At 34.8% G+C, this 20,797-nt stretch overlaps 1 protein-coding gene across 1 annotated transcript; it reads left to right on the forward strand.

Moving 5' to 3' along the window:
* Positions 1 to 12,362: 12,362 nt before the first annotated feature.
* LOC130050158 (DNA ligase 1-like) lies at positions 12,363 to 20,710 on the forward strand. Its single transcript, XM_056149276.1, has 2 exons — positions 12,363 to 12,526; positions 18,370 to 20,710. The coding sequence occupies exons 1-2, from the start codon at positions 12,464 to 12,466 to the stop codon at positions 20,461 to 20,463; spliced, it is 2,157 nt and encodes a 718-aa protein (XP_056005251.1). The 5' UTR covers positions 12,363 to 12,463; the 3' UTR covers positions 20,464 to 20,710.
* Positions 20,711 to 20,797: the final 87 nt, after the last annotated feature.

The raw sequence follows: 20,797 nt of genomic DNA on the forward strand, positions 1-20,797 counted from the left end.
GTTATGTTAGGGAATTTTGCGTATTATGTAAGGGAGTTCACGGGTCCCCTCTTCGCGTGTTACGTGAGGGAGTTGGAGAGAACTCGGTCACCCTGGTTTCAAACGATGCTTAAATTACGGTCGTGTATGTGCAGGGAAGAAGCAACATTTTGACTTCTTTGACAATCCGGGTTAGAAGAGGTCCTCAGTACCCCTTGCTTGTCGTAAGAGGCAACTAAATGGGGCGGTCCTCAGATAAGACCGCAAAAACCGAGGCCCCGTGTCACAGCGGGTGTGGCACGATAAAGATCCCTCCCTGCTCAAAGGCCGTAAGCGCCGAGCATAGGCCTTAATTTTGCAGCCATTCACCGGCAATGGTGACGTTTCCAAATGAGTGAAATATTCTCGAGAGGGACGTTAAACAATATACAATCAAAGCTGAAGAGATGAGGGACCCAGGGAAGTTGACACCAGATATTGATATCTGAAATTTGACAGACATATTTCTGCCAAAACCTCCAAATCCTAAGGTGAGGGGAGAGGGAGCAAATGTTGATCATCTAGCTGTATACGGCTTCAGTTCTTTCATTCAACTACCATTCACAAGGTTGAGGCAACCAGCCAGTGAGTAAAAATAACGGGAACAGTACGTCATCAAAACGGCGGGGTGGGGGTTAGGGCAAATGTAGGGAACTGAACCAAAGGCCGTCCTCTTGTGTCGGTCGTAAACTTTTGAACATTTTTAGCGTCTCCTTTGGACTAATTTTAAACGATTTCAGTATAGAACATCTATCGGTGAACGAGAAGAAAAATAGTGAATTGTGGATTGACCCCGTCTCCCTAGGACCTGAGGATGTGGCCAAAACGATCACAAAGTCATTTAAAAAGATGCTCCTACTTCTTACTGGTGAATATTAAGTAGACACAATGCATGATTATGATAAGCAATGTAAAATTTACTACCCCTTGGAACCAGGTCTTAGGGTGGTGCCTAGAGGATCATTGTCTACCATCGGCTCCTTTGTTGAAAGAGTAACGAACGACAACTCTGCATGGGGGGCTTAGAGGATCATATGTTGGAAATGTAATATATTTTAGAAAGTCGTTATCCCTGGACATCAAGGAGATACTCTGCGTGATTAGCGAGTCCGCTTTGAAAACCAAAAAATCGCATTTCGCTGTGATAAAACTTACTGACCTATAAAAGAATTCTAGATTATCAATGTGTATATGATAGTTATAATATGTATATCATCTAGTTCAATGTGTAAAAATGGAGACGCATAAAAAGCACACGGGTAACAATTATTTCTAAAGAGAAAAAAATGTGCATACTTGGGTGCCCGTAATGCCGTATGAACCTTATGTTTTACGCATTGATAAGCAAGACGTGTTACCCATACATTGGTAATGATTGAGAAATTTAGCTTGTTCAAATCCTATCGGAGTCCTACACTTCTATTTTCTACTTACACTTAGCAAACTCAAATGTTCAAAAGTTTTCTCCAAATTCTAAATTGTATCATTTCATTATTTCAATAGAACAGAACGATAACACGTATTGGCAGTCTTTGTCATGGCTTTACTTAATAAAAACATATTTCCAATTCAACGACAATGTTCATATCAATACAAACCATCAGTATGTATATCATATACACTCTGTAATGAAATGCATGGTGTACAACGACTTTTGGATAGTTATGTTGTAGCATCAATAGTCCATGCATGTTTGAGTCAATAAATCAATAATTCACTCAATATTTTCAATCAATCAATCAATATTTCAATCCACCAATGTGTCAATCGATCAATATATCAATGAATAATTCATTCAATATTTTCAATCAATCAATATATTTCAATGTGTCAATCAATCAATATATCAATCAATCAATCAATCATTAAATGTCAATAAGCCCAATTATTGGCCACGGACCTGGACTGAAACAAAATCTGTGGCAGGCTTAGCAAAATTCGGCGATTGTCTATTATTGATCACTGACAACTCGTAAATTCGTAGAGCCATGACGCATCGTGAAGGCGGAGAGTCGAGTCTCGTTGACAAAATGGATCTGAAAATACACAAAGAGAGGCAGCAAAAACGCAACAAGGATGGTATGTATATGCTTAGAAAAAAGGGGGAGTGGAGGGAGGGTTTGGATTTTCGTTGACATGCAACTAAAACAGGACTGGCAATTAGCGCTTGCGCACTATGTATAACCAGGGAAAGTGTCATAATAGGTATTTGGGGGGATAGTGTCAAAACTGGGCAATTCAATTGATTGCAAGAGTTATGTTTATTTGCCTGAACAACAAATACTTGGTCTGTTCATTTCAATAACAGGACTTAACTCATAGTGAGTTAACGTAGTTCCACACTCATGTGACGTCATAAGATTTTGCCAAGTCAATGATTTAATGACTGGAACATAAATTTTGTTGGAGTCTTTTTCAATAGTTACTTTTAAAAAAAATTGTCAGCCATAAAATATTTCAAAAGTCTTAGTTATATTTGAATAGTCAATGATATGTTTCAAAATATTGAATCCAAGGACAATAACTCCGTTTTCAATAAATTATTTATCAAGTCCATTATGCGATAGATTTCCTTTATTTTTCACATACATTTTACCATGGTGATAAGGAATCATTATCTGTGTCTTTTCGTGAAATTACATAAAATTTTAATCCATGAGTGATTTTGAATAGCTCAGCTGTATGGTGCCAGACTTTGGTTTTTTATGGGGGTATACATACTCTAGAAGCTATAAATTTGAAATTATTAAGGAAAGGTATGGATTTTTTTTTTTCATAAATAACTATAATAGATGAAAAAATGATATGTAAATCATGCTAAAAGGAAATTGTGTCCACATTTATTCGTTTTTTAACATTTTGGAGAATAACGCTAATTCAATAACCCTGCACTTATTATTCTAAAACTTGATGAACATATTGAAAATTACATGTGTTTTAGTTATTGATATGTTTCTTGATAAATAAATGCAATTAAACAATTTTCTTGTTGTTTTCATTTTAAAATAACGACAAATAATGTTTCCAATGAATTTCATAAAAATCTACATAGGGGTACATGACTTCAGTAGCGTCTGTAATGAAAATTAATATGGAAATCCTTAACTAATTTGCATTTTCTCATTACTCTGAATGTTAATTTATTGATTCCAAACAAAAAAAATGCTACCTAAACCCCAAAAATCCAGGACTAAGGACCCACCTTAAGTCGGATTATTACTTAACACGACTCTTAACCTCAAATTAAGAAAGAATACTACACGCATCAGAGCAATGCGATATGGATGAAAAGTGGAGGATATGTACTATAGTATTTTGAAATGGAAAACTTTGAAATGTACGTTATTTAGAAATTGGCCAGCGACTCGAACGATTGGATTGTCCAATTGTCGGAAAATCAGCTGTCCCATTCATCAGGTTAAACGATAAAGTTTGTAAACCTTTTGGATTGTCATGAGGAAGGGACAGATCACCCTGAGGAAGGAATAGGTTGTCCCTGAGGAAGAATAGGTTGTCCCTGAGGAAGAATAGGTTGTCCCTGAGGAAGGGACAGGTAGGTCACCCTGAGGAAGGAATAGGTTGTCCTGAGGAAGGGAAAGGTAGGTCACCCTGAGGAAGGGACAGGTCATCCTGAGGGAAAAAAAACAGTTGCCCCGAAAGTTTAATAATCTAATTGTTCAAGTCGTTAGTCATTATTTAAGTGTTAAACATATCAAATACCTATCTACTTGACCCTCCTATACAACTCTTATTGAATAGCTTGAGATCTTTTTGATTCAAACAAAGATTAAATGCGACAGCAGACTGTCTAAGGGTTTTAAGTTACAAGAATCCGTTCAACACTGTTTCTTTTTATGTCAGTGTGCTGCAATGCGAATCTCTTGAGGGTCAAAGCTCTTTAAAAATTCAATTAAATAAATTTTGATTATCGGGTTCATTCACTGCAAGTTATAATGAATGTTACATTTATCAGACACGAGATCTTTCAAAATGAATTGCTAATTGTCGATCATGATTGAAAACACTAGTTGTTTCAATGAAATATTATACGAAACCTGATTGGTCGTGTCAACGAGAAGAAAGGAATCATGAACTCTTCAGATTTGGACTCCTTGCAAAGCAAAATTTATGTTGCCTGTATTTCTGTGCGTTGCTCTGCCAACAACAATTCTGTTAAGGTGCAAATAGCTCAGTTCTAACGCCCAGTTAAATCGTGATCAAATAATAAATAGCCTTTTTCGAACAAAAAGACTTGGTGCTCACTGTGAGGGGAGGGACAGAGATGTGTTACGGTGTAAATTGAAACAGTTGTAAGAGAGAGATTTCAAAATCAATGTATCACAGTCTCCCGCATACTAGATATATGTAACGTGTAGCGGTCACCCAGCCAAATGCTGAACACGCTCGCCGCGTTGCTTAACTTGTGTGATCAAGAGAGACTCTACCATATCAATAGAGTAGTACTAGCGAAACAGTATAAGTTCCCTCTTACACTGAACACGCTCGTCGTTGCTTAACTTGCGTGATCAAGAGAGAGACTCTACCATATCAATAGAAAAGCTAGCTCTCTAGCGAGACGGTATAAGTTCCCTCTTATACTGACCGCTACATATAGTTCCACATGTTCAAGAAACAAAATTCAACATAACATACGGATTTCTCATCAAAAGGGGGGGGGGGGGGATGTGAAGAATTAGGTCTATGATTTCGTAAAAGTAGCTAACAGAATTCGACCCTCGTTGACATACATGTTATTGATAGCATGCTTATAGTTCAATTTACTCTGACCAGGTAAATATAGAATTTATTGAGTGTGCGTTGTGCGGCTATTTACAGTAAACTGAATTGTAAAGGCAAAATGCAGAGGGAGATATTAATCCCTTGTCAGCGACGTAAAGTGGAAAAGATTAGGTCTATATCAGTGTAAAGTGTGTGGAGGGAGAGGGGGCAGTCTTTAAGAAATGCATAGAAAATAAAATAAAAGTTTTTAATTCATAATTTAAAACATATCTTATAAACTCTGTTGAAAAATATTCTTTTTTAATGATCTTCCAACGCCAGCCTGCCAAATTCCTTACTGAAAAGTAGCATATATTCCTTTACACTATACACACAGGGATTTCCATATGATGCCTCTGTCACCTATTGTGTATATTATCATAAGATTAGTCTAGCAGATTCCAAGGTCAGTCCAGCTGATCCCCTAGTGAATGGTCACTTATACACCATGCACATTACAATTTCTTTTCGATGCCACTGTCACCTATTGTATACCGGTATTTTAGTACACTGTATAAGATCAGGAAATGCTTTACGAATGATTTTTCCTTCAAACAACGGAAGGGTAGACAAATGTTTTAAGATATCAGAGTAATTTATTTATACTGTCTGGTCTACACAGGACGTACTTGAAACATGCAAGTCTTTCAAACATTTATAGACAATCTTGCAGGTAATTTTCATTCATAGATCCTGAATAAGAGCAAAACACGATACCCTGCAACAGCTAAAGGACAGTGTACATGTATTTAAATCCGTTTATGTCCACTCAAACGAATTCGTGGTTTGTTCAGCACGATTTCATAAAAGTATTCAAGTGGTTAGGACAAAAATAGCTTGCCCGTGGTGTTTTTCAAGCGATGAAAACTCTATGAAAATTATAACTCGACACATGTCAAGAACCATTTTCCCCAAACATTTTATAAACCCTGACTGCAATAAACATTTCCAGTGCTGTATTTCGGGGGGAAATATGACATGTTTATATATCATGTATGTATAAAAGAGTAAAACTAATTTTTTTTTTAAAATATGGAACTTCTTTTCTTGTAAAAACAACACATGCAAATTGTACATGTATTCGATACCGAAGAACCCGCCAAAATAGCAGCACAAAGAACAGGTTTTGTAAGACACTGGAATTCCGCTTTGAACATTGTCATTGTTCCTAACACTGGTCTAACAGGAACTAAAAGCTAGAGAGGGCTCCTAGAAGGACAGAATTTGATTGAGTCTGTCCGCATTTGATTTCTTCTGAAAGTCTAGTAGTGGAAGAATTGTAATTTTTTTTAGTTTTTTTTTCTCTCTCTTTTATTGAAACATGTTACATAGAGGTTTCAAGTATATAAATAATCATATACACATATGCAGTGCTCCCTCGATATATTACCCCCGTTATAAAGCCATCCCCGCTTAATTGCCTGAAAATCCCCAAGAACAGATTTCTCCTCATGTTAATACCCCGTTATAATGCCAACCCCGCTTAATGCCATATGTCACTGATATTTACAAACAAATGGTCAAATCTTATAGGGTTTACTCGCCATACCCGCTTTATTGCCAAAAATTGGTCTTGAACAAAAGTTGGCAATATATAGAGGGAGCACTGTACATATATCTCAACCACAGATAAATGTCTGCTTCTAGGTATATATTATCACTAATCACACACGCTCTCTTTAGAATTACATTTTGTAAAGAAAGACAGATTTTTTAAAATCTTATTTCGAAAATTATCCATAGACAAGTTCTCTTTTTTTGAAATATGCATTTCATTTTATGTTTAAATATCGCAAAATAAATTAAAGATAGGATGTCGACCGGTCACACCCGCCGTGAGCCCTATATCTTGATCAGGTAATCGGAGTTATCCGTTGTCAAAATCAGTGTGCCAGGAACAGCCTAACTATCGGTATGAAAAACATCAGACATTTAACCCAATGATAGGTTGTATTGGCAGACTAGATCGCTATAACGACCATAGAATTTGCGAAATGCTGACTTTAAACGAGACTGTTGAAACCCCTGCATCATCAACTTGTTTGACAGTAGCCTGCTTCAATTTAGACCATACGTAGAGCAAGTTCTTACATATCGAATCAGTTGAAAGATATAAACACCGTATGTAGGTGATATTGGAATATTGCTACATAAATATGGGAAGTTGACGATGGAGAAGCAAAAATCATCCCGTTTGTCATAAAGTTGAATTGTTAGTTTGCCGTTAATATCCAATTTCAATAAAATATCCAAGTATGAAGCAGAAGTAGACGACTCTGTGGCGTCTTTTATTTAGAGTTCACAGGGATATATCGAATCGACATATGAATGAAAATCATTATTGTTAATAGATAAAACGTCGTCGAGATATCTAAATGTCGAATTGAAGGCCACAGCAAGAGATTTTTTCTTCTCACATAGAAGTTTTTGAATAAATTCTGCTTCATAGGAATATAAAAACAACAGGTCAGTTAACAAAGGAGCAGAATTCGTGCCCATGAGAATTCCAACAGACTTTTGGAAGACCTGATCACCAAAGACCATGAAGATATTGTCAATAAGGAACGCAAGCATATTTCGTATTTCAACTTCAGGGTGCTTGTGCGTGGAATCAATGTGGTGTTTAACAAAGTAATTTTTTGAATGACTGATCACAAGATATATGAATATTTGCATTTTCCATTTTTGTTGAAAAACTGATCTGATATCAAAAAATCTAGTCTTTATTAATCGTGAGGAATGAACGTGTAAAGTGTTGAAAAGTCATACGTTTTGATATTGTTGATCGGAGAAAAGTTTTGCGATTTCAAGTTTACTAAAAGTTTTTTAGAATTTTTTAGAGTCCACATTTGATTAAAACCACTTCTGGCATATGTAGTCGCACAATACGTTTGAATTTTCTCCTTCACAGCTGTTAATATTTTCTTGAGGAGCAAAGATGGGGACTTGGTAAAACATTTACTGGATCCAGCAATGTATCTTTGTAAGATGTTTTCATGAAGTTTAGGAGTTCAGTATAGGTAAGGTAACTCATATTCACCCGACCCATTGACTGGGATATTAAATATGTTTAAAACTGAAGCATGGTTTTGAAGAATGTCATCTTTAAAATGGCAGTTGGAGTATAACTACGATAAACAAAAGTGGAATTAATACCAAATTCGTTTAAAATACAGTTGTAATAATGAGCCTTACAAACAAAGACAATGTTGTTACAAGCTTTGTCAGGTAGAACCAAAACATCTTCCTCATGTAACCTAATTCTTTTATCACTTCTGGTTTACTAAACAGAGAAGGATAGGTGGTACGTACTTTTGTTTTGATATGTCTAATGCGGAATTTTAATATTCCTCTTATACTTTTAATCCATTCTGACAATTTATTTGTATCAAGTTCTTCTTTTTCATATTTAGCCTATCGTCTGGAATAATCTTCGACAGAATTCATAATAGAGATGAGATTCTGTCGCCAATTGAAAGACCGAGGTTCTCTGTATTTAGGACCTTTGAGAATAAGTGATTTGAGGTGTTCATTTTCAACCATATCAACATCACCAGTAATGACATGTCCAGCTGGACTATATAGTTGAAAGAAGACGAAGAACAAGAACACGTAGGTGGATTACGTATCAGATGGTCCATTATTTAACTCTGTTTATATTTACATGTCGATGTGACATAACTGTCAGCGTTTCGCCATTGTTGACAGCTTCGGTGAAAAAAGCTTCCTTACATTTTCTGTTCTTTCTAATTCATGCTTCCTCCGTTAATCGAATGATGATTAACATATATCGAAATGTAGAATGCTTTTGACATGGTTAAGCTTGGTTAAGACAAGAGTGTTGACAAACACAATTTTGGGAGTCGGATTTTATGCAAATACGAAGTATATCCGGTGTAAAGATATTTTTAATCCACCTATTTATAAAAGATTTTTATTTCTATAACAAAGAACTGTCAATTTAATTTAATGAAAAATCGTGTCCATATATCCCTGTAAGCAAACTTAAGAATGAACCAGATGACATTGAATTTGACCTTGTGCATTTAAAATTCAATGTTCCGGTGTTTCGAATATGCGCTGTCAATACATGTAGAATAAAGTCTCCGCTAGTGCTGAAGATGACGTCAGGCCTCTGGTGAAACGGCACTCTTGGGGTATAATCTTGTTAATCATATTATTTCGGACTGTTTGACTACAATTCGATTTAATGATCCAGCGTATATTAAAGAATTTTGATTTACGTCGAAACATGTTTCATGATTAAATAAAAGCAATAGATAATTGAGATGTAAGGAAAGTGTGCCTCTAAAATTTGGATATTGCCAAATAATGCACGGTAAAATTTAAAGTACATTCCCTGTAAGTTTATCTCAGTTAATTCTATAAAAAAAAAAAAAAAAAAAAAAATTATTCTTTATAATTGGGTTACATGGATGCTTATCTCCGCAAACTTGAAAAGCATATTATTTACTCTTCTTATATACCCCTATAGTAATCAAAATATACATAATATGCATGTAGCATTTGAAATTGTACATGTTGAATGTTATATAATAAATACAGTACATTACGGTGATAATGTTTAATAATATTTTGTGATCTTCAAAAAGAACATACTCGTATAAATAACATTAGCTTTGGATTAAGAGAACTAATCATCATTTTGGTTGATAAGTCTCACATCGATTTCCCGCTATTTTGCGTCAACTCGCCATTTTTGCTAATTTATTTTTCTTCAGAATATATCAACCCCGATCAAATTAATAGCTAATCAAACATTAGGCGTATTTGTTCTCTAACCTACAAGAAACACATCATATAATAGCTGCATTTTTATCCCAACATCATTTTAGCTTCATGCACGAAATTGTATCTCAAGTGAGTTAGGCAAGTGAGAAATCTATAAAAATATGAGTTAGGAAATTTAAAAAACCGTGAGTTAAGAATATATAAAAACATGTATGAGTTAAGAATATATAAAAACGTGAGCTAGAAATATTATAAATATATAAAAACGTGAGTTAGGAATATATAAAAACGTGAGTTGGAAATGTATAAAAACGTGAGTTAGAAGTGTATGAAAACGTAAGTTAGAAATATATAAAAACGGGAGTTAGAAATATATATTAAAAAAATGAGTTAGAAATGTGTAAAAACGTGAGTTAGAAATGTATAAAAACGTGAGTAAGGAATATATAAAAACGTGAGTTAGGAATATATAAAAACGTGAGTTAGAAGTGTATGAAAACGTGAGTTAGAAATATATAAAAACGGGAGTTAGAAATATATATTTAAAAAATGAGTTAGAAATGTGTAAAAACGTGAGTTAGAAATGTATAAAAACGTGAGTAAGGAATATATAAAAACGTGAGTTAGGAATATATAAAAACGTGAGTTAGAAGTGTATGAAATCGTGAGTTAAAATATATAAAAACGGGAGTTAGAAATATATATTAAAAAAATGAGTTAGAAATGTGTAAAAACGTGAGTTAGAAATGTATAAAAACGTGAGTAAGGAATACATAAAAACGTGAGTTAGGAATATATAAAAACGTGAGTTAGAAATGTATAAAAACGTGAGTTAGAAATATATAAAAACGTGAGTTGGAAATGTATAAAAACGTGAGTTAGAAATGTATAAAAACGTGAGTAAGGAATATATAAAAACGTGAGTTAGGAATATATAAAAACGTGAGTTAGAAATTTGTAAAAACGTGAGTTAGAAATATATAAAAACGTGAGTTAGGAATATATAAAAACGTGAGTTAGGAATATATAAAAACGTGAGTTAGAAATGTATAAAAACGTGAGTTGGAAATGTATAAAAACGTGAGTTAGAAGTGTATGAAAACGTAAGTTAGAAATATATAAAAACGTGAGTTAAGAATATATAAAAACGTGAGTTAGAAGTGTATAAAAACGTGAGTTAGAAATGTATAAAAACGTGAGTTAAAAATGTATGAAAACGTAAGTTAGAAATATATAAAAACGTGAGTTAAGAATATATAAAAACGTGAGTTAGAAATGTATAAAAACGTGAGTTAGAAATATATAAAAACGTGAGTAAGGAATATATAAAAACGTGAGTTAGAAGTGTATAAAAACGTGAGTTAAAATGTATAAAAACGTGAGTTAAAAATGTATGAAAAAGTGAGAAAGGAATATATAAAAACGTGAGTTAGACATGCATAAAAACGTGAGTTAGAAGTGTATGAAATCGTGAGTTAAGATGTATAAAAACATGAGTTAAAAATGTATGAAAACGTGAGTAAGGAATATATAAAAACGTGAGTTAGGAATATATAAAAACGTGAGTTAGAAATGTATAAAAACGTGAGTTAGAAATGTATAAAAACGTGAGTTAGAAATATAAAAAAAAAAAACGTGAGTTAGAAATATAAAAAAAAGAAACGTGAGTTAAAATATATAAAAACGTGAGTTAGAAATGTGTAAAAACGTGAGTTAGAAATGTATAAAAACGTGAGTTAGAAATGTATAAAAACGTGAGTAAGGAATATATAAAAACGTGAGTTAGGAATATATAAAAACGTGAGTTATAAATGTATAAAAACGTGAGTTAGAAATGTGTAAAAACGTGAGTTAGAAATATATAAAAACGTGAGTTAGAAATGTATAAAAACGTGAGTAAGGAATATATAAAAACGTGAGTTAGGAATATATAAAAACGTGAGTTATAAATGTATGTAAACGTGAGTTAGAAATGTATGAAAACGTGAGTTAGAAATATAAAAAAAACACCGTGAGTTAGAAATGTATAAAAACGTGAGTTAGAAATGTGTAAAAACGTGAGTTAGAAATGTATAAAAACGTGAGTTAGAAATGTATAAAAACGTGAGTTAGAAATGTATAAAAACGTGAGTTAGAAATGTATAAAAACGTGAGTTAAGAATATATATATATATAAAATGAATGTATAAAAACGTGAGTTAAGAAATATATAAAAACGTGAGTTAGAAGTGTATGAAAACGTGAGTTAGAAATATATAAAAACGGGAGTTAGAAATATATAAAAACGGGAGTTAGAAATATATAAAAACGGGAGTTAGAAATATATAAAAACGTGAGTTAGAAGTGTATGAAAACGTGAGTTAAGAAATATATAAAAACGTGAGTTAGGAATATATAAAAACGTGAGTTAGAGATATATAAAAACATGGTTGCTATATAATTCTTTATTTCTTGCATAAAAAAGAATTAACTGATTATCAAGATTATACCTGAAATAACCGGGAGATTGAATTTGTATCCAAATTATTGAAATGAATGTTCTGCATTAAACAGACATGGAATGTTGTATGAATGTTCTGCGTAAAACAGACATTAGATGTTGTATGAATGACAGTTTACTCAGAGGTAAAGAAAGTGGTGTCATATTGTTTAAAAATCATGAAGAAGAAATATTTACTGTGGGGGGCGTGTAAAGCAATGGGGTCACTACAACACGATCATATTATTTAAATCGTTGCCTTTTGAAAAGATTCACGATTTCGCTTATTTTGAAATATAAGTTAGCTATGATTGTATCACGATTTTCAGTTTATTTGTCCGTTTCATTGTGGAGCTTTAAACGTTTTGAAGAATCTGAAGTATATATAAAGCGTCTCACCTACTGCTCCTACAGCTGGTGCAACACGGAACCAACATGAAGTTCTCAATCTGTTTTCTGGTAGCTCTGGCTCTCTTGGGAGCTGCATTGACAAAACCGGTAAGTGCATACATTACCATTACATGATTGACATTTATCTAAGTAAGAAGAAGGCAAAATGTATGCTTTGCAACCAAAGCATTGGTATTCTTATTCAAAGTATCAAGATTTTCGGGATGACGGAATTTTTTTTATCTAAGTTAAATGTATATATATATATTAAAAAAAGGCTAGCACTAAATCTACAAACGTGAACAGTGCTCTCTCGATATACTGCCCCTCGTTATAATGCCACCCCCGCTTATTGCCTGTAAATCCTAAAGAACGGAGTTCTCCCTATGTTAACACCACAATTATAATGCCAACCTTGTATAATGCCATATTTCATGGATTTTACAAACAAATGGTCAAATTTTATAGGGTTTACCCTCAATAATAATGCCAATTACACAAGACCTATTAGTAATCACACCTGTACTTTGAAAGCAGTGAAGTGAAGTGTGATAGTCTCGACAAGTTATTCAGGTGGCCAAGTTAATTACAGAGTGTTATAAAATTGCATGTACTGAATATTGCACGCGCGGTACTAAGGTCAGAGTCAGCAACTGTAGGTGAAGCGCCACCCATTTGCATCTATGTAAGGCGCTCAGAGCCAGCAACTGTAGGTGAAGCGCCGCACATTCGTATCTATGCAAGGCGCTCAGAGTCAGTAACTGTAGGTGAAGCGCCGCACATTCGTATCTATGTAAGGCGCTCAGAGTCAGCAACTGTAGGTGAAGCGCCGCACATTCGTATCTATGTAAGGCGCTCAGAGTCAGCAACTAGGTGAAGCGCCGCACATTCGTATCTCTGTAAGGCGTTCAGAGTCGTAACAGTGAGTGTTCTTTATCGCGGTCCTAATTTATTGAACACAACTAAATTGTAGATGTTGTGGTATTGTTAAAATTATGACTGTTCAATACACGAATTCAAAACCTCATCTTCCTCAAATTGTTAATAAAAAAGTATACAATGAAATATCTGAAATGGACTCATGTGACCTGTTTGTAAATGCAGTCACTTTAGATGTTCGCAAAAACAAGCAAATAATACAGATGTCTTGAAATAATTCGAAGTCAACAAAAGCACAGAAATACTCAAATGTTTAGTAGTTGGTTGGCTAAATCCGAAATTTGGGATGTCGTCTATCGTAACAAACTACGAGTAGCTTCTCTGTGTGTCATGATGAAAACTTGAACATTTAATTTTAACATCTATCACAATGTCACGTACTATTTGGGCGACTCCATTATACACAAAAATAACAGTGTAAACATCATTAAAGAATTAAATACCGAAGAGTCTCCGGCAAAACTAAAGCTCGATAACAGAAAAAAAGAAGAAGGAAAAAACCAGCCCTCCACGAGACCCATATGTTTTAACGGTCATCAGAATATGCACACTTTTTGTTATTGTTACCTGCGCTTTTTATGTTTCTCCTTTTGTATGCTTTGTATTAGAAGATAGACAAATTGGTAAAACCATCTCACACAATTGATCATTTAGAATTCTTTGATTATCTTTATTTATTTATTTATACTTCTCCTTTTGTATACTTTGTATCAGAAGATAGATATATTAGTATTACTATCACACACATTTGGTGATTTAGAATTTGTTTTTAGGTAAATAAGTTCTATCACCGCGAAATACGATTTTGTATTCTATTTCTAAAGAGGCAAATGATTTTTCTTATTTTACAATTTTGAAAGAGAGCTCTGTATAGGTAATGATGTAAACAGTTTGTCTGCTTGATGTCTAACAGTAAAGAGTATACAAATATTTCATGCCTACTTGGGAACACCCGAGGAAGTGGCGATGTCTACGGCCTCTGACAACAGTTTCCCAGGTCTTCGCCACATCCGAGGGGCAATAGTTTTGACTGTTTCTCTAGTAGGCATGACATAATTGTTTTATTACCTAATCCGCTAATCGGGCAATAGTTTGTCACGTGACCGGGAAGCAGTTCGTCACGTGACCGAGGAATAGTTCGTCACGTGATCGGGTAATAGTAGGTCACATTATGGACTGTTTTATCTTGCTCATTTTGTGTTCCTTTCTCTGCTGATTTAAGCTGGGAAACAGATAAAAACTGGGCAATAATATTTCCATACATAATGTATATAATTAATCTAGCCCACCCGAGTACCTAAACCCAAGGGTAATGAATTTCACAATTTTGGTAGAGGCCTAAATGCTCCTTATAATCAATCAAACGTTTTGCCTCCTTACTGTCCAGAAATAAAGCCTTATAAGAAGATGTTATAAATTATAATGTATGACCAACCTAGCCCCATCCTTCGAACTGAACCCTGAACTCAGGAGTCATGAATTTCATAGTTTTGATTGAGAGTTCAAAGCCCGTTATCATCATGCAACTGTTTTGCCTCCTTGATGTTCAGAAGTAAAGAGGATTTACTAAGATATGATGCATTTCTAATACATGACCAACTTAGCCCCAACCTTGGGCATCGACCATGAACATAGGGGTCATGAACTTTTGTCATGAAGTTTTGGTAAAGTGCTCATTGCTTATCATAATCATGCTAACAGTTTGACTGTTTGATGTTCAGAACTAAAGAATATTTCAACGATATAATTCATTTTGAAAATATGATCAACATAGCCCATAAACCTTTGGTAAAGGGATGATTGCTTATTATAATCATGCAAATTGATGTCCAGGATAAAACATAATATTTTTAATAAATTCGATCAGTGCATACCATCTATTCAAGAATTATTACTGGATTTGGGTACTCTTCACACAATTGCTCTGAAAAATATAGTTCCATTCATGATCAGCAGTTACAACATTACAACAAATGTTTAGAATATCGATGTGTATGTAATACGTAGAAGAAAACAAAATTAACGTCAAATGATTTTAAGAAAATATCTTTTTCACCAGAAATGTAAATAAGAAGTATTCATATTCCTACGCTATCTGTCTCCTCAGTGTTTTTCACGGAAATATATAGGTCATTCTTCGATTGACAATTATTTTCCTTTCATGATTATTGTTCGTTAATTATCATACATTTTTTTCTGAGAGAGAATGCTAATCATTAAATTTGTGTGTGTATGTTTTCTTTTTTATAAGGATTTATATGTATAACAGAGCACTTCTGGTAAATGCCGATGATTTTGACATCGGCATTTGCACTTTGTCAACACGGCTTCATAGACGCTGGTATTAATTAAATATATGTAATCAGAGCAGAGGAAAACAACTGAACAGAAATGAGAATAAATGTGATATCTAATGGAAAACATGTTACCACTGGTAACGGTAGTTTTGAAAGACAAAAGGCTATCAAATCATTTTATTAAAGTAATACATATATGTGGGTTTTTCCAACTTCTAAAAAATATAACACATGTAAACAATGTACGAGTGACGATTTTTTTTTCTTTTTTAAAGGTACTCAACTTATCAACATTTATATTACAGTTTATGTGATTTCTCTTGTTGTCAGTGAACAAAGTAAAGAAACAAACACATGTAAAAAAAAAAAAAAAAAAAAAAAAAAAAAAAAAAATTACATCTGCAATATTCTCTACTAGACAGCTCGGTATTGCGTAGATGAGGTACTAGGTGGTATTTTTGCATGGAAAAAAGTTTACGCAGAAAAGTTTATTTAAGTCTCTCGTTTACGAAATTCCCTGCAATTCAAAATGATTCCCATGTTTTTTTTCCAATATATAGATAAAATTTATTAAGGCAAAGTATACATTTCTTGTTGAATAAGTGCATAGATTGTGATCCTCATGTGCAAAATTTATGAATTCATAAGTTTTAGAAAATACAAATATAACCATAACAGAGAAAATTTTAAAAAAATAGGAGGGGTGGATTAAAGGTTTGGAAATAAGATATTTCTATTTTTTTTTATCAAGAAAGGGGACACACATTTGATTCTGGGGTGGGCATTTTTTCAATTAAAAAAGAAATAACCTAATTGGGCAATTTATTTTCTAGGAAATAAAATTAGATGGGGAGGGGGATATCATAGTAAATATCTACAAAGTGATTCTCACCTTCTTGATTTTTGCATTACTCTATATATGTATTTTTCAGCTAATATAAAGACAAGATTTTAAATTATCCTTCTTTAGTATTGTTCATGTAATTGTACATTTTTTTCAAGGTTAAAAGGTCAAGGACAGGTGTGCGCACTGTTTGCTAGTGACGCAAGACTGGTCACAGTATTTGCTTCGAGTAAATCAAAAGTCGAATTTCTTGGATATGGGGTAACCCATATCTATTCTTGTTAAAGCTGGCGTTTGTACAGTCTGAACTTCGCATTTTGCTTGTTTTATCTTATTCAATCATGGCAACTTCGAAACGACTTAACTTCCCTATGATTACAGGCTTGAAAATAAACTCAATAGAAATGATGATACTTTACGAATCTATTACCAGTAGAACATTAACAAGAAAACACTCCTTTAGCCTAGAGTTTAGCCTATAAACTACAGAGAAAATCCACCAACCCAAATAGGATAATTTAGTAAGTAAAAAGAGACAAAAAGTAGGGAGAAAACAGACAAACAAGACACGATTCCAGTATAGGGAGAATGGAAGAAGTGTAGCTAACACGACCAGTTGCTTCGCTTCCACAACTTGTTCGACGTAAGGGTTTATATAGTATGTAATTGGGACAATAGAAACTGACAGTAAAGTTCTTAGGCGAAAGATAAAGAGGGTGAAATACAACGGGTAAATAATTTAGATCGGGAACGAAATACAAAATAAACCAAACCTAACACAATTACGTACATTAATTTGGTTTTTACCAGAGAGGCAGGATCCATGTAATTCACACACCCACCCACCAAAATGCCGAAATTGGTTGTAATTCAACCGTTTCATAGAAGAAGCTGAAAATGTTCAAATGTTTGCGACTGACGCACGAACAAAAACAAAAAGCAATATGTCACGTGAATGTACGATCTACTCTTCTAAATAAGGTCATAATTCTCGAACATGTGTAATTTCTGTGCAAGGTTCCAAAGCTTGTTTCTTCTCAGTGAATTACAACACAAAGTGCTTTCCCTACATGACATTAACAACGGAAGTTGCTTTATATTCTCTCCGGTGAGGTCGCTGTAATCGCAAGGAATTAATTCAAATAGATAGGAAATGACAAAGTCATATAGGTTCGGCAGTCCCTCTCTTTTTATCTCAGTATCATTCAGTGTAATTCCTCAGATTGCTGCTTAAATTACCACAAAATTTACAGTCTATTTATGCTAAACAAAATTCTACAGAATTCTATTTCGAAAAAGTATACAATACGAGTAAACAGGTTATTACGTCACATTTAATTTTATTGAACTCTCCCAGACATCTAGAAACTGTTCAAGTCTATTATGGATTCTGTTACACATGTACTACACAATACGTGGTTTATCCGCTTGCTTGACAGTTGATACAGACAACGGATACAATGAATTTTTAGAGATTAAAGTATATTTCTTCAAATATTCAGAGGAAAAAAAAATCGGAACCGCAACTTCATTTCGGCAGATCGAAATTCGAGCCATTGTACATGAATATGATTTCACACAAAAGATCTCGCGCTTTATATGATGTGACAACGTTTACAACTTTTTGTTGTTGCAATCAATATCAAAGATCTATGCAGTATTAATCGGCAATATTGAATGTATGGTTAATACTTAACAAAATCTATCAAATTGTTTTCTAACAAAAGATATATTCAATTTTGTTTTGACATTTTCTCCAACGAAAGGGGTATAATTTCTTCAAGTAGTATGGATTAGTATTTTGTATTTGTATTATTCAATTATTGACATCTAATGTTTACTTACTTGGTATGTTTTGTTTTTCAATGAAGGTCAAAGAAAATATTGATGAAGAATTGCTTGAAGATCTACTAACAAAATTGGAGAATGATGAAAAAATGTCTGAAAAGGGAAGAAATAGGGGACCAGAAAGACAAAGGATGGGAAGCGAAGAAGAAACAAATGATGAAAGATTTCCTTCACGTCCACAGGACAATGCGGAGGAAGATAACGTTAGTGGTTCATCCCCTTCTCGTAGATCACAAGAGGAGAATGGAAATAGAGGACCACGTCCTTCTCAACCACAAGATGAAAGGAAGGACATGGAGAGTCGTGGCCGACAAATGAAAGAAAGACTAGGTGAGAAAGTGGGCGAGGAACTAGGTGAAGAACTAGAAAAACTATTTGAGGAAATGGAGAATAAAAAGAAAGGAAATGGAAAAGGCGGACCAATGAGAAAGAAAGGTAAAGGAATGAAGAGGCCAGGACAAACGGAGTCGGAGGGTGAAGATGTTGATCAAATGCGACCTACTGGACCTCCACCAGAAGAGTCAGATAAAGATGGTATGAGTGGTCCATCCCAATATCCAGATGAGGGTACAGATAGTGCTCTACTACCCCTTTCTCGTAGATCACAAGAGGAGACGAAGGAGGATGAAAAAAGACCACGCCCTTCTCGACCAAAAGGTGAAAGGACGGACAGGGATAGCCGTGGCCGACAAATGAAAGAAAGACTAGGCGAGAAAGTCGGCGAGGAACTAGGTGAGAAAGTAGGTGAGGAACTAGAAAAACTATTTGAGGAAATGGAGAATGAAAAGAAAGGAAATGGAAAAGACGGACCACCAAGAAAGAAAGACAAAGGAATGAAGAAACCAGAAGAAACGGAATTGGAGGGTGAAGATGTTGATCAAGTGCGCCCTACTGGACCTCCACCAGGTCCACAGGACAATACAGAAGAGGGGACATATAGTGCTCTAGAACCCCTTTCTCGTAGATCAGAAGAGGAGACGAAGAAGGATGGAAATCAAAGATCAGGCCCTTCTCGACCAAAAGATGAAAGGAAGGACAGAGAAAGCCGTGGCCGACAAATGAAAGAAAGACTAGGTGAGAAAGTGGGCGAGGAACTAGGTGAGAAAGTAGGCGAGGAACTAGAAAAACTATTTGAGGAAATGGAGAATGAAAAGAAAGGAAATGGAAAAGACGGACAAATGAGAAAGAAAGGTAAAGGAATGAAGAGGCCAGGACAAACGGAGTCGGAGGGTGAAGATGTTGATCAAATGCGACCTACTGGACCTCCACCAGAAGAGTCAGATAAAGATGGTATGAGTGGTCCATCCCAATATCCAGATGAGGGTACAGATAGTGCTCTACTACCCCTTTCTCGTAGATCACAAGAGGAGACGAAGGAGGATGAAAAAAGACCACGCCCTTCTCGACCAAAAGGTGAAAGGACGGACAGGGATAGCCGTGGCCGACAAATGAAAGAAAGACTAGGCGAGAAAGTCGGCGAGGAACTAGGTGAGAAAGTAGGCGAGGAACTAGAAAAACTATTTGAGGAAATGGAGAATGAAAAGAAAGGAAATGGAAAAGACGGACCACCAAGAAAGAAAGACAAAGGAATGAAGAAACCAGAAGAAACGGAATTGGAGGGTGAAGATGTTGATCAAGTGCGCCCTACTGGACCTCCACCAGGTCCACAGGACAATACAGAAGAGGGGACATATAGTGCTCTAGAACCCCTTTCTCGTAGATCAGAAGAGGAGACGAAGAAGGATGGAAATCAAAGATCAGGCCCTTCTCGACCAAATGATGAAAGGAAGGACAGAGAAAGCCGTGGCCGACAAATGAAAGAAAGATTAGATGAGAAAGTGGGCGAGGAACTAGGTGAGAAAGTGGGCGAGGAACTAGGTGAGAAAGTAGGCGAGGAACTAGAAAAACTAGTTGAGGAAATGGAGAATGAAAAGAAAGGAAATGGAAAAGACGGACCACCAAGGAAGAAAGACAAAGGAATGAAGAGACCAGAAAAAACGGAATCGGAGGGTGAAGAAACACTAGACAAGAAAATAGATGTAGAACTAGAAAAACTACTTAAGAAAGTGGAGGATGAAAATGTTGAAGGACCACACCCTACTGGTCTTCCAGAATAAGAGAATGAGGAAGACAGAGTTAGATGCACACCTCCTTCCGGACACCCACAAGACGAATATTTAAGACAAGATTCTTCAACAGGAGAAAATGGATCGCTTGTCGACCATTTTCAAACATTGACTTTAAATATAAATAATACAAGACTTTCTCATCCTAACATTTTTCTTTAGAACAATAGTTATCATCTCTTTAACGGTCTATGATATTTTGAAAAATAGTAATAAATTTATTTTCTGCAGCATGAAACACTTTTCCTTAATGATGTAAGTTAAACTGTGTTTTTATGTCTCAAATGATTCGATACGCAAGAGTCTGATTTGCGTACGATCAGTT

This window comes from Ostrea edulis, chromosome 9 (genome assembly GCF_947568905.1).
Source record: "Ostrea edulis chromosome 9, xbOstEdul1.1, whole genome shotgun sequence".
NCBI classification, from domain to species: Eukaryota; Metazoa; Mollusca; class Bivalvia; order Ostreida; family Ostreidae; genus Ostrea; species Ostrea edulis.

Excerpts from the sequence above, each read along its gene's own strand:
- LOC130050158 (XM_056149276.1), top strand. The coding sequence starts at position 12,464 with ATGAAGTTCTCAATCTGTTTTCTGGTAGCTCTGGCTCTCTTGGGAGCT. Across the intron at positions 12,527-18,369 it reads GAGCTGCATTGACAAAACCG|GTCAAAGAAAATATTGATGA; the intron begins GTAAGTGCATAC and ends TTTTCAATGAAG.